The 13184-nt window shown below is 41.5% G+C and overlaps 1 protein-coding gene across 3 annotated transcripts in view; it reads right to left on the bottom strand.

Moving 5' to 3' along the window:
* The window catches only part of FGGY (FGGY carbohydrate kinase domain containing), a 677880-nt gene that overhangs the window by 8768 nt on the left and 655928 nt on the right, over positions 1–13184 (bottom strand). For all 3 annotated transcript variants that reach the window (XM_006862488.1, XM_006862487.1, XM_006862486.1), the window contains one exon: positions 7819–7880. In XM_006862488.1, the coding sequence (XP_006862550.1) occupies positions 7819–7880 (62 nt within the window). The remainder of the gene's footprint in view (positions 1–7818; positions 7881–13184) is intronic.

Consider the following 13184-nt stretch of genomic DNA (forward strand, 5'->3'; position numbering starts at 1 on the left):
CTATTTCATCCTCACTGGCTTTAGTGGTTGGTGTGTAAATTTGAATAATAGTGGTATTAACTGGGCTTCCCTGTAGGCACATGGATATTGGATATGTTCTTTTTGACAATGAAAGCAACACCATTCCTCTTCAATTTGCCATTCCTGGCATAGTAAACCATGTGGTCATCTGATTCAAAATGGCCAATACCAGTCCATTTCAGCCACTAATGCCTAAGATATCGGATGTTTACGTGTTCCATTTCATTTTTGAGAACTTCCATATTTCCCAGATTCATGCTTTGTACATTCCATGTTCCTATTTTCAATGGATGTTTATAGCTGTTTCTCTTCATTTTGAGTTGTGCCCCATCAGCAGATGAAGGCCCCATGGGCTTTTCTCCCACAGGCTTTACTCCATTCGCGTCAGCACGGTCAACTCTACTTTGAGGAGGCAGCTCTTCCCCAGTGACATTTTGAGTGCCCTCCAACCTGATGGCTCATTTTTCCAGCACTAAACTTGACAGTGTTTCTCTGCGATTCAGAATGGTTTCAGTGACAATATTCAGAAGTAGTTTGTCACTCCTTCTTCCTATACTGTCTTCGTCTGGAAGCTCATCTGAAACCTGTCCGCCATGGGTGACTCTGCTGGTATTTAAAATACTGGTGGCATTTCAGAATGACAGCAACTCACAAGCCACCACAGTAAGAGAAACTGACAGATGAGTGGTGGACATGCCATGAGGAGGGATCAATCTCTGGAGGATGACATGGCATTTACTGATGTTGAGGGCGAATAAGGGTGTGAGAGACACTTGATGAGATAGATGCAAACATGCTGGTGATTATGAGGATAATGCATGGATGGGCAACGTTTCATTTGGTTGTCCATAAAGTTACCACTAGTAACAGTCATCACGTTGCAGCAAACAACCTCAGTTGTGTGAATTACATGCTATTAAATGGTAGTGTAATAAATCATATTCCAATATTATCAATCTATGTAGGCTCTGTACTCAATAAGCCTCCAAATTTATCAGCGTAGACTGATTTTAGGAACAGCAGTTTTCTCCTTGTAATGAAATTTTGGTGTGGCACTGTGGGTTAATGAGCTGGACTGCAAAGTCGGTTTGAACCGCAAGGTCAGCAGTTCAAGCTCATCAGCCACTCTTCAGAAATCCTGTACAGGATTGCTATGGGTTGAAACTGACATGACAGCACTTAACAACAACAACAATGATACTCTTTGATAATATAATATTCGGCAGAGGGATAGGTCTCTTGATTTTGGATACTCAAAATTTCAAAACTGCTAGAAAAAAATCTGGTGTTAACTATCTCTTCTCCTATACTTAAAGATGTCCAATTTTAATACTTATAATGTTGCAGCAACTTTGTTCATTGGCATTATTCTTGGCATACTGGGAAAAGCATTGAAGTCACTGGCACAAAAACTGGGTTCTTTTGGAACTCTATTGACACACTCTCAGCTTCATATTCTTGTCAGGGGATTATGACAGAATCTGTGTCCTAGAATGCTGAGAATTTTAGACAAGAAAATGAACACAACATGCTCTGAGATGTCAATTACTTACAAACATGAACTAATGTTGTTCTTATATCCTTATGTTACATTGGAATGCCAAGAGATGAATGGACTGTATTGTTCCTTTTTTAATTTTTTTTAACACGCAGGGAGTTGAGAGTCAAGGTAGGTTTAAGCGATTGCTTTAAAGTCGCAGATAAATTTAGTCTGGGTGAAATCTAGAGCCCTTCTAAAAGCTTCTTCAACCAGTCACTGGGTTATGCTCTTTGTGATATTTTAAGATCTTCTGAATCCCTTGTCTCATAAATTCTTATAAGTTGCTTCCTTATGGCAACAGGGAAAAAAAAAAGTTGCTGTCAAGGTGATTCCAATTTATGGCCACCTCATAAGTATGTCAGAGTAGAACTGGAGGGCAGGGGATTTCAATGTGTGACATTTTAGAGATGAATTATCAGGCCTTAGGAAAGAAAATCTTGATGGACTTGAACATCTAACCTTTAGATTAGCACCTGGCCTGAGGAGTCCTAGAGTCGTGGCATGGCACTGTGGGTTAATGTGCCAGACTGCAAAGCCATTTGAACAGCACGGTTGGTGGTTCAAACTCACCAGATGCTCCTTGGAAACCCTATACAGGGTTGCTATGGGTCGGAACTGACTCCACGGTACTTAACAACAAAAACAACAGGCCTGAGGAAATGTCCCATACATCAATGTTGTTGTTATGTGCTGTGGAGTCGGTTCCAACTCATAGCAACCCTGTACAGGCTTTCCAAGGCTGTGAATTTTTACGGGAGCAGAAAGCCTCATCTTTCATCCGTGGAACAGCTGGTAGTTTCAAACTGCTGCCTGTGAGATTAGCAGCCAGATTTGTAACCACTCTGGTAGCGTAGTGGTTACGAATTGTGCTGTGAACCGCAAGGTCACTCCACGGCACTTAACAACAACAACAACACGCTACTAGAGGAGATGGAAAAACAGCTCTTGCTTGATCTGCAGATCTTAGAGGCAGCCTGCAGATGGTGCTGTAGCACCGTGTGTGTCTGCTCCTGCCACAGAAGATTGCTCCCTTCCTATAGCAAGAACCCAAGGATTATTTTCAAAAGGAACACTTGGTGTTTATTGCAAAAACTTAAACACATACTTTCCTGAAAAGTCTTGGGAGGCTCCGGGTTGAGACAGAAAAGCATAATCTGTTTATAATTTCAGGAAAAGAGAGGTACTTCATATGCCCTTGGGAACATAAAGGTGCAGCCTGTCATTGGGAACATTCATGGGTCCGTGGTCCCTGAAAGGGCCTGCTTCTTTGACTTCAGCATTTAGAGAGAGGCTTACATTCAGCTGGTGAATGGTCTAATTCCACTCGAGTTAAAGAAGAAAATGAAAAGAAATTGGATTTCTGTCTCCAAGGGCATTTCCAACTTTGTCAAATGCCCATCTGCCTATTGACCATATTTTGGTGAAAAATCTGCCTCACTCATGTGAATCTATTTCTAGTCCATTATATGAGGTATCGACTCCTGGTGTGGCAATGTGGGTTAATGCGTCAGACTGCAAAGTCATTTGAACTGCAAGGTTGGTGGTTCAAGCTCACCAGCTGCTCCTTGGAAACCCTATACAGGGTCGCTGTGGGTCAGAATTGACTCGACAGCACTTAACAACAAATATTAGGTATATTTTCCAACTTAGGAACTCAGTGGACACTTGAAGATTTGGTGATGAGGCAGTTTCTCTTGGTTGGAAGTTCTTACTGGGAACATTATGAAGGTGTAGACAGAGTAGCAGTCATCTTTCTAATCCAGTTCCTGCACAGGGTCAGACACGTATGAGACATGTTTGGGGCTCATCTGACGCTTAGGTGTTCAGAAAGCTTTGTTAAGTACGGGGGATATACAGACTTCACTCACTGTCTTTAATTCTCCCTTTCCTAGCAACAATAACAGATGGATGATGAGAATCATTGTATTTCTTAGGTGTGCAAGCAAAGCTGCAATGATTCTTTTTTGAAAAACTTTCTGGGAATCTGCATTTATGTCTTAACCTCAAATACGTTCCTATAATTATAAAAAGACTTGTACAACTGTCCCTTCCTCTTCAAACTAGTGGTTAGATCTTTTTAAAATTCAACCTGGGTTATTAAAAAAGTTACCCATCTAGTCTCTCTACTTCTACCCTCAATCCTTCTAGCCCATCCTCTAAGCTATTGCTGTTGTTGTTGTTAAATGCCATTGAGTCCTTTCCAACTCATGGTGACCCTCTATAGGGTTTTCGTAGTTCACACTGACCTTGCAGTCCAGCACATTAACCCGCAGTGCCACACCAGGACTGCAGGGGTGTTAACTAAAAGCCAGGTTTGAGAAGTCTCACCGTGGCTTCATAGCCAGCATCTCCATTTTGCCTGTAGGATGGAATTTGTGAGCTTTAGCATGGTTTCTCTGGTAGCTTAGTGGTTACGAATCGGGCTGAGAACCTTAAGGTCAGCAGTACGAAACTACCAGCTGTTCCGCAGGAGAGATGAGGCTTTCTGCTCCCGTAAAGATTTACAGCTTTGGAAACCCTGTACAGGGTCACTATGAGTTGGAACCAACTCCACGGCACATCACCACCACCACCAGTATGGTTTCAAAGTCCTTTATGAACTGTCCACTCCCCTTCAACCTTCTCAATCTTATTTCTTGTCATTCCTGATTTCATATTTTGTGTTTCAAAATTGTAAGATGACTAACATACCTTCATGATTTTGCATATGTTATTCCCTCTAGTGGTTACGAAATCGGGCTGTGAACTGCAAGGTCAACAGTTCGAAACTACCAGCTGTTCCGCGGGAGAAAGATGAGGCTTTCTGCTCCTGTAAAGATTTACAGCCTTGGAAACCCTGTACAGGGTCGCTATAGGTCGGAACTGACTCCATGGCACATAACAACAACAACAATAACATTCCCTCTACTTAGAAGGTCTTTCCCAGCCATGGTCTGCCTGGCATTTTCTTTTAAGCATTAAAAGTCAGTTTAGACTTAACCTCACGTCAGAAACTTTCCTTTACCTCTACTGGGTTAGAGCCTATTCTGTTCTGAGCTATTTTGTCACCTGATATGGTGCTGCAGGAAAATGCACTGGACCTCAAGGTCAGTTTAAATCACAAGGTTGGCAGTTCAAACCCACTAGTCACTCCTTGGAAACCTTAAACATGGTTGCTATGGGTCAGAACTGACTCAGTGATACTCAACAACAACAACAACATATACTTCCAGTAGAACTTATCCCTTTGTTTTTAAATGATCTATTTGTATGAATAAGACTCTATCTTATTACCCTCTAAATCCTGCCTATAGCTGAGCATAATGACATATTTAGCAAGAGCTCAATTATTTAATATTTTTTGAAAAGTTTTAATGAATTGGGGTTTAAACACTGATCAACGTCAAGTTGTAGCCCTCAATACCAAGTGATACAAAGGACAGAAGAATGGACAAGTGGTACTGTGTCCTTTGATGAAAGATATGAAGGGGCTTCAAAAAGTTCATGGAAAAATGGAATTGAAAAATAATGAAATTGTCCCATGAGCTTTTTTGAAGCCCACTCTTAAGAGAGAACCTCAGCTTTTAGATAATAGAGAAGAATGAATTTATTGCTAATAATTTGGGTAAAATAATTTGAGGGTTCAGAAGCTTGTTTGACATTCCCTACCCACCTCTCGTAGCCTAGTGGTAATGAATAGGGCTGCTAATCTCACAGTCAGAAGTTTGAAACTACCAGCTGTTCCACAGGAGAAAGATGAGACTTTCCGCTCCTTTAAAGACTTACAGCCTCGGAGACCCTGTATAAGGTCACTATGAGTCGGAACCAACTACACGGTACTTAACAACAACAACCTCCTCCCTACTCTAGCTCTACCTACATCTGTAGATTTGTAATCGCTGTAATTTAGTTTTTTCTACTGAAAAGGAGCTCTGGTAGCGTAGTGGTTACGAATCGGGCTACGAACCTTAAGGTCAGCGGTTCGAAACTACCAGCTGCTCCGCGGGAGAAAGATGAGGCTTTCTACTCCCGTAAAGATTTACACCCTCAGAAACCCTGTACAGGGTCGCTATGGGTCTGAACTGACTCGACGGCACTTAACAACAACAACAACAACAACAACTATTAAATGAAAGGATTACATTAGGTGATCTCCAAGGTTTGTTTCAGCTCTATAGCTGCATGTGTTTATATGTTCTTATTCCTTAGCACTTATGATCAAGACCCAGAGATACTGAATAAAGAAGTCCAAGGTGCATTGAAGGCATTGGCAAAGAACAAGGCACCAGGAATAGATGGAATACAAATAGAAATCTTTCAACAAACTGATGCAACACTGGAGGAACTCACTCATTTATGCCAAGAAAGTTAGAAGACAACTAAGTGCCTGGCTAACTGACTGAAAGAGACCCATATTTGTGTCCATTCCAAAGAGAGGTGACTCAATGGAATTTGAAAATCATTGGACAATATCATTAATAGTGCATGCAAGTAAGATTTTTCTAAAGATAATACAACATCAGATGTAACCATATGTTGACAGAAAAGTTCCAGAAGGTCAAGCTGGATTCAGAAGAGGACATGGAACAGGAATACCATTGCTGATATCAGATGGGTCTTGGCTGAAAGCAGAGAATACCAGAAAGATGTTTTTGAACATCTATGGAATCACTCTAGGGTCACATAAGCACAATAATGTGCTTTATTGACTATGAAAATACTTTTGACTGTGAGGATCATGATAGCTATGGACAACATTGTGGAGAATGAATATTCCTGAACACTAAATTGTGCTCATGAGGAGTCTGTACATAGACCAAGAGGCAGTCATTTGAACAGAACAAAGGAACACCGAATAGTTTAAAATCAGGAGAGGTGTGCACCAAGCTTGTATTCTTTCACCATACTTATTCAATCTTTATGCTGTTGTTGTTGTTAGGTGCCATTGAGTCGGTACTGACTCATAGCAACCTTATGCACAGCAGAACGAAACACTACCCGATCCTGCACCAACCTTACTACAGTTGCCACACTTGAGACCATCTATGCTACCACCTGGCCAATCCATCTTGTTGGGGATTCCTCTTTTTCTCTGATCCTCCATCTTACCAAGCATGATATCCTTCTCCAGTGACTGGTCCCTCCTGACAATATGTCTGAAGTATGAGAGACCATGTTTGGCCATCTTGGCCTCCAAGAAGCACTCTGGCTGCACATCTTCCAAAATGGGTCTATTGGTTCTTTTGGCAATCTATATATTGTTGTTGTTGTCAGGTGCCATCGAGTTGGAACCGACTCATAGCGACCCCATGCACAGCAGAACTAAACAATGTCCGATCCTGGTCCAACCTCACTACCGCTGCCCAAATAATCCAAGAAGCTGGGTTATATAAAGAAAAACATGGCATCAGAATTGGAGGAAGAATCGTAATAACCTGTGATATGCAGTTGATACAACCTTGCTTGCTGAAAGCAAAGAGGACTTAAAATACTTATCGATGAAGATCAAAGACCACAGAGTTTGTTATGGGTTGCATCTCAACGTAAAGAAAACAAAAATCCTCGCCACTGGGCCAATAAACAACATGTACATAAGTGGCGAAAAGATTGAAGTTGTCAAAGACTTCCTTTTGCTTAGCTCAACCATCAACACTCATAGAAACTGCAGTCAAGAAATAAAACGACGTATTGCATTGGGCAAATTTGCTTTACAAGACCCCTTTAAAGTGTTCAAGAGCAAAGATGTCAGTTTGATGACTAAGGTGCGCCTGACCCAAGCCATGGTACTTTCAATAACCTCATATGCATGTGAAAGTTGGACAGTGAATAAGGAAGACAGCAGAAAGATTGATGAATTTGAGTTATGCTGTTGGAGGAGAATGTCGAAAGTACCATGGGCCGCCAAAAGAACAAATAGATCTATTCAGGAAGAAATACAGCCAGAATGCTCTTTGGAAGTCAGGATGACCAGACTTTGCTTCTCATACTTCGGACATATTATCAGAAGGGACCAGTCATTGGAGAAGGATATCATATTTGGTAAAGTGGAGGGTGGAAGAAAAAGAGGAAGACCCCAATGAGATGGATTGGCATAGTGGTAGAAGCAATGGGCTCTGGCGTAGCAACGACTGTGAGGTTGGCTCAAAACTGGGTAGTGTTTTGTTCTGTTGTGCATAGGGTCACTATGAGTCGTTACTGACTCAATGGCACTTAACAACAACAGCTTTCCTTAGCTCACTGTTCATATGAGAAGAAGAAGAAAAAAAATATAAACTTACCTTTTATCCTCACATCTGGGGAACACAACTTTTCCAATTTTGCTCATTCTTGCCATTGCCTCCTGTTAAGTAACAAACAGACGAGAGAGTTGAGATGGGATGCCAAAACCCGATTGAAGTTTGCCATAAGCAAGACCATTCCAATTAGAATTTACTTCTCCATAAGACATGGTCCATAGCTCACCAGCCGCTCATTGAAAACCCCTATACAGGATTGCTATGGGTCGTAACTGACTTGATGGCACTTAACGACAACAAATAGTTTGTTTTTTTTTTTTAATTTTTTTTTCTTTGGTAATAAGGATCAAACCCAATGAGCACTTGAGGTTACATTTCTGACCACACAGCCTGGGCTTAATAAGCAGTTGTGTATCAAAGACTTCAATGTATAAACAACCCAGAAGGCAAAGCGCTTCTGTGATGCCTCACAGGGACGATCAGGAAGGAACTATTTCTCCTCCTCACTGTTAGGACACTATTAGGGCATAAGACAGAAATATAATCAGCCACTGAGCTCACTGTCTGCTAAAGATTAAGATAAACTAATTGAATGGAACCCACATTGCACTTGTACTTTAAGATAAAATATTAAGACCACTTCATTTCGCATTCAGCTCTTTTCCCAGAAGTCTATGAAGTTTTAAGTCCAGACGGGAGACCTTTGGGCTGAATCTAATTGACTTGAGTTCTGGTATGTGGCTTCAGGACATTCTTGTATTTACAGCAGGACTCTTGGGCAGACAACAAGTCGTGGTGTCTGGATGGATGTGGTCTGGTGCATACAGCATGAAGTTCAGCCAGGGATTGTGTTTGTGCCACTATGTGAATGGAAGGGTTAGGTTTCCTTGGGCAGTCTCTTGGGGTTGTTAAAGCCATGAGAAACGGGGAATGGAGTGAACCCTCATTTTGGGGTCCGACAGATATCACAAGGGAGGATTACAAGCAATAGCATGACAAAGTTCCTCAGAATAGGCTCTTGTTTTAGAAACAGCTATCGAATTTTTATTGTCAAAGATGAAATCACTCAGGTCAAATATGCATAACTTCCTATTAATTTATTAATTACTTACTATGTACCAGAACTGTGCTAGGAATGTAAATGTGCATAAGACACACCCTCTTTTTTTTTTTTTTTTTGGAGTACTTCATATACTGTTGTTAAGTGGCATCAAGTTGGTTCCAACTCATAGTGACCCTGTATAGGGTTACTGATGAGTGACTGGTGGGTTTGAACTACTGATCTTGTGGTGCAAAACAACTCTGAAGTCTTGTGCTTATTCTATACCACCGCACCAGTACTATATTAGAGACATATATATGACATATTTTCAATAGTTATTCATATGTTAGGTAACCTGATAAGCTGTTTGCACTATGGGTTAATATGCTGGACTGAAAAGTCAGTTTGAACTGCAAGGTTCGCAGTTCAAGCTCACCAGATGCTCCTCAAAAACCCTATAACAGGGTCGCTATGAGTCAGAACTGACTTGAAGGCACTTAACAGCAACAACAATCAGTTATGCAAATTTTCTCTCCAGTTAGATTGCTCTCCCGACTTTTCACCTGAAGATGACATGAACATTTTGCAGGAGTTATCTCCTTTCCTTGTCCTCAGTGGATTTAAAATTGCTGACTGAAAGATCAAAGATGCTGAGAGCAGCAAACACACTGACTGTAGCAAGAAATGGAAGCCTTACATAGGGAGGAAATTAAAAAATTATGAAAAACTCAAAAGGAAATTAGGGAAAAAAGACAAGAGCTCAAAGGGGCAGTCTGGGGCCATTTTGTGAAGGACTGACTGCTAAACACATCTTCATGAGGTTGCTGCTGTTCAACTGAACAGAGGCTTTAAGAGCTCTGCTCCCCCCTGTATGTGTCACTACAATTTCTCTATAGCTTAAGTTCTGATTCTCTTAAAACAAGCCCATGTCTTGCTGGGATGGTCTCAGAAATCCTCACCACCAATTTGGCTACTCATTCTCTTATTTGGTCCTTGCTTCTTCCTTCAGTTGGCCTACTCAGCTGGGCTTTTAGTAACCTTGCCTGTTCTTGCTGGGGTCATTATGTCTGTGACTCTTGACAATGCTCTTTGAGAATATTCCTCCTAGTTCTGCTTTGGTCCCAGACTTTAGAAGACATTATAGGACTGCCTTCATGGCACCTGTATTCCAGAAACCAAACCAAACCCACTTCCATAAAATCAATTCTGACTCATGTTGTTGTTAGGTGCCATCGAGTTGATACCAACTCATAGCAACCCTATGCACAGCAGAACAAAACACTGCCCAATCCTGGCCCAACCTCACAAGTGTTGCCACACTTCAGCCCATCAATGCTGCCACTTGGCCAATCCATCTTGTTGGGGGTCATCCTCGTTTTCTCTGACCCTCCACCTTACCAAACATGATATCCTTCTCCAGTGACTTGTCCCTCCTGACAATATGACCAAAGTATGAGAGAAGAAGTTTGGCCATCCTGGCCTCCAAGGAACACTCTGGCTGTGCTTCTTCCAAAAATGGATTTATTGGTTCTTTTGGCAGCCCATTGCAATCCCTAAATGTAAGGTTTCTGAGATTATAAATCTTGATGGGGGACGACAGACTCATCTTTCTCCTGCAGAGCTGCTGGTGGGTTTGAACTGCAGACCTTGTGGTTAGCAACCCAATGCTTATCCCAGAGTTCCACCAGGGTTCTTTTGTATTAAGAAGGTGCTTCATAAATGCTACTTCCCTTCCCCATCATAACAGATATGTGAACAAATGACAGACATCATGCAGTCATTTCTTCTTTATTCAAATTACCTTGGGTATGTTTTTACAAGAAATTAGTCAGAAAAAAACACAAGCCATAAAGATTTCAGAGGCTTAAGAAGAAGCTATTTATTTTGTTTCTCAAACACTACAGATTTAACAATATCGACTTTTCTGACTCATCCCAATGTCTGCCCTGCGAGAGTATGGTATTTGTTGTGGCAGCAACTTGTATTTCCATCCATCATAGCATTTGTGATGTGGTACTATCATTTTTTGTTAACACAATGGCCTCCCCAACTAGATTGTGAGCTCCTTAAGGCAGGAATTGTTATAATTATTCCCACTGCCAAACTCAGCATCTGGTATATCATATGTACTCAGGAAACGTCTACCGAATGAATGAATTTAAGGCTAATACACGTGACAGAATGTTAAAATGGAAATGTTGGCCGAGATTTAAAGATGACAGATATAAGATTCCAAAGTGATCTGGAAACAGACCACCCTGAAGAACTTTTAAAAAAAGAAAAAGAAAAAAGAAAGGTGGCTGAGGACCGATTAATCAACTCTTAAATCTTTCATCCATGTCGCAAGTCAGGAGAAGAGATGGATTTTTAGGAAAGATTGTTAGTTTATTGCATACCATGCCTTGTCCCAGGGCAAGAGGTGAGGAGAGAGGGGAGGCTTCCTATTCACAAGTCAACAAAGAGGGCTTCACTAAGACCAGCGGAGAGCTTGATGCATGTCCCTGAGGTTGTGGGACACAGTGGTCTGGGTATGACTCTTGTCTGGAAAAGGCAGGCTAGCTGGCAGCTTCAGAAGGAACGAGACGGAAAGGCTACGTTGTCAGGAGTCTGGCAGTTTCCCAAGGCGTGCCTTTCCCACATGTGTTGTCTTAGGTCTTGTCCAAAATTGCACCCGATCACGTAGAGGGAGTCTGCCTACAGAAGCTGAAGGTGAATTCTTGGATTTCCAATGAATCGAGATGAGCACACTACTATATGATGAAAGGTTAGCAGTTTGAACACACCCAGAGGTCTTGGAAGAGAGGCCTGGTGATCTGCTCCCCAAAAAGCACAGCCTTGAAAATCCTAAGGAACAGTTCTGCTCTGCACACCTGGGGTCTCCATGAGTCAGAGTCAATGTGACTGCAACTCATGACAACAACAGCGAGAAGAAGCAATCTACTAGACTAGAGAGAACAATGAGGGGACTTCAAAATGTTTGTGAGAAAATCATGTTATCTATTGACTCAATATTTCCATGAACTTTCTGAAGCCACTCATATTAATAAAGACAAGAATATACAGGTGAGAGGTTTCTAAAGCAGGAAGGTCCCTGAAAAGTCAGTGGTGGTGCCTCATAAAAGCAGAACCAAACCAACCCTATGCTATTGAATTGATACCAACTCCTTACGACCATGTATAGGATTTCCAATGCTGTAAATAACCATGGGAACAGACAGCCTCAACATCTGTCTTCTTGGGAATGGCTGGTGGGGTTGAACTGCCGAGTGTGGAGTTAGCAGTCCATTGCTTATCCTTCATTGCCACTAAGGGATAACTGTAAACACCTTGTTAGCCATGGAATCACGATGCTCACTTATGACAGTGTGCTGATCAGATAAAAATGTTTCTACATCTCTGATCCTTCCTCCTCCCTCCAGCTACCCTAGAGGAGGGAGCAGAGAGTAAGTTAGAGAGGACATGAAGGAAGAAGAAAAAAGAATCAGATCATAGCCAACTCTTCTCACTTTTGGCAGGGTCCAGATGAAAAGGGGGAGAAATTTTACCTTTGGTTAAAAATGGAAAAGTGATGATTAGTATATATTTCCTTGATATTTTAATTTATGAATTTTGGCTGTGTTTCACAACTTAATGGGACCTTGCAACTCATATTATTAGAGAGATTTTATAATTATTTAAGAAAAATAGACCTGCTTACATTTTTACCAGATCACTCATCTATCAGTTTGTCTAACTGTGGTAGTTTGCGTGTTGCTGTGATGGGAGGCTATGCCTCTGATATTTTAAATACCAGCAGGGTTACGCATAGTGGACAGGTTTCAGCAGAGCTTCCAGACTAAGACAGACTTGGAATAAGGAGAAACAGACTACTTTTCACAATTATTAACCACCAAGAATATGAATAGCAGTGGAACACTGTCAGCTCCAGAATATCGAATACTGAAACATGACGAATAGCACCAGAATGTTTTCAGAGATAGTGCCAGAAGATGAGTCCCTGAGTTGGGAGACACTTAACATATGACTAGGGAAGAGTTGCCTCCTCAAATTAGAGTTGACCTTGATGACATAAGTGGAGTAAAGCTTCGGAATCTTCATTTGCTGATGGGTGAGGCACAACTCAAGACGAAGAGTAACAGCTGTAAACATCCATCAATTATCAGAACAAGGAATGAACAAAGTATGACTCTAGGAAATTTTAAAGTTGTCAAAAATGAAATCAGGAGAACAAACAAGATGGCGGATCGGGTGGACGTATAGCAGAGAGCTCCACCAACAACAACACAGAATACCCGACCAAGCAGGCTCAGGGGATGGTCCCAGAACTCTGAACCACATATAAAGGAATACTTAGAAGGTTGGAAGG

Source organism: Chrysochloris asiatica, unplaced genomic scaffold (genome assembly GCF_000296735.1).
Source record: "Chrysochloris asiatica unplaced genomic scaffold, ChrAsi1.0 scaffold00048, whole genome shotgun sequence".
Taxonomy (NCBI): Eukaryota; Metazoa; Chordata; class Mammalia; order Afrosoricida; family Chrysochloridae; genus Chrysochloris; species Chrysochloris asiatica.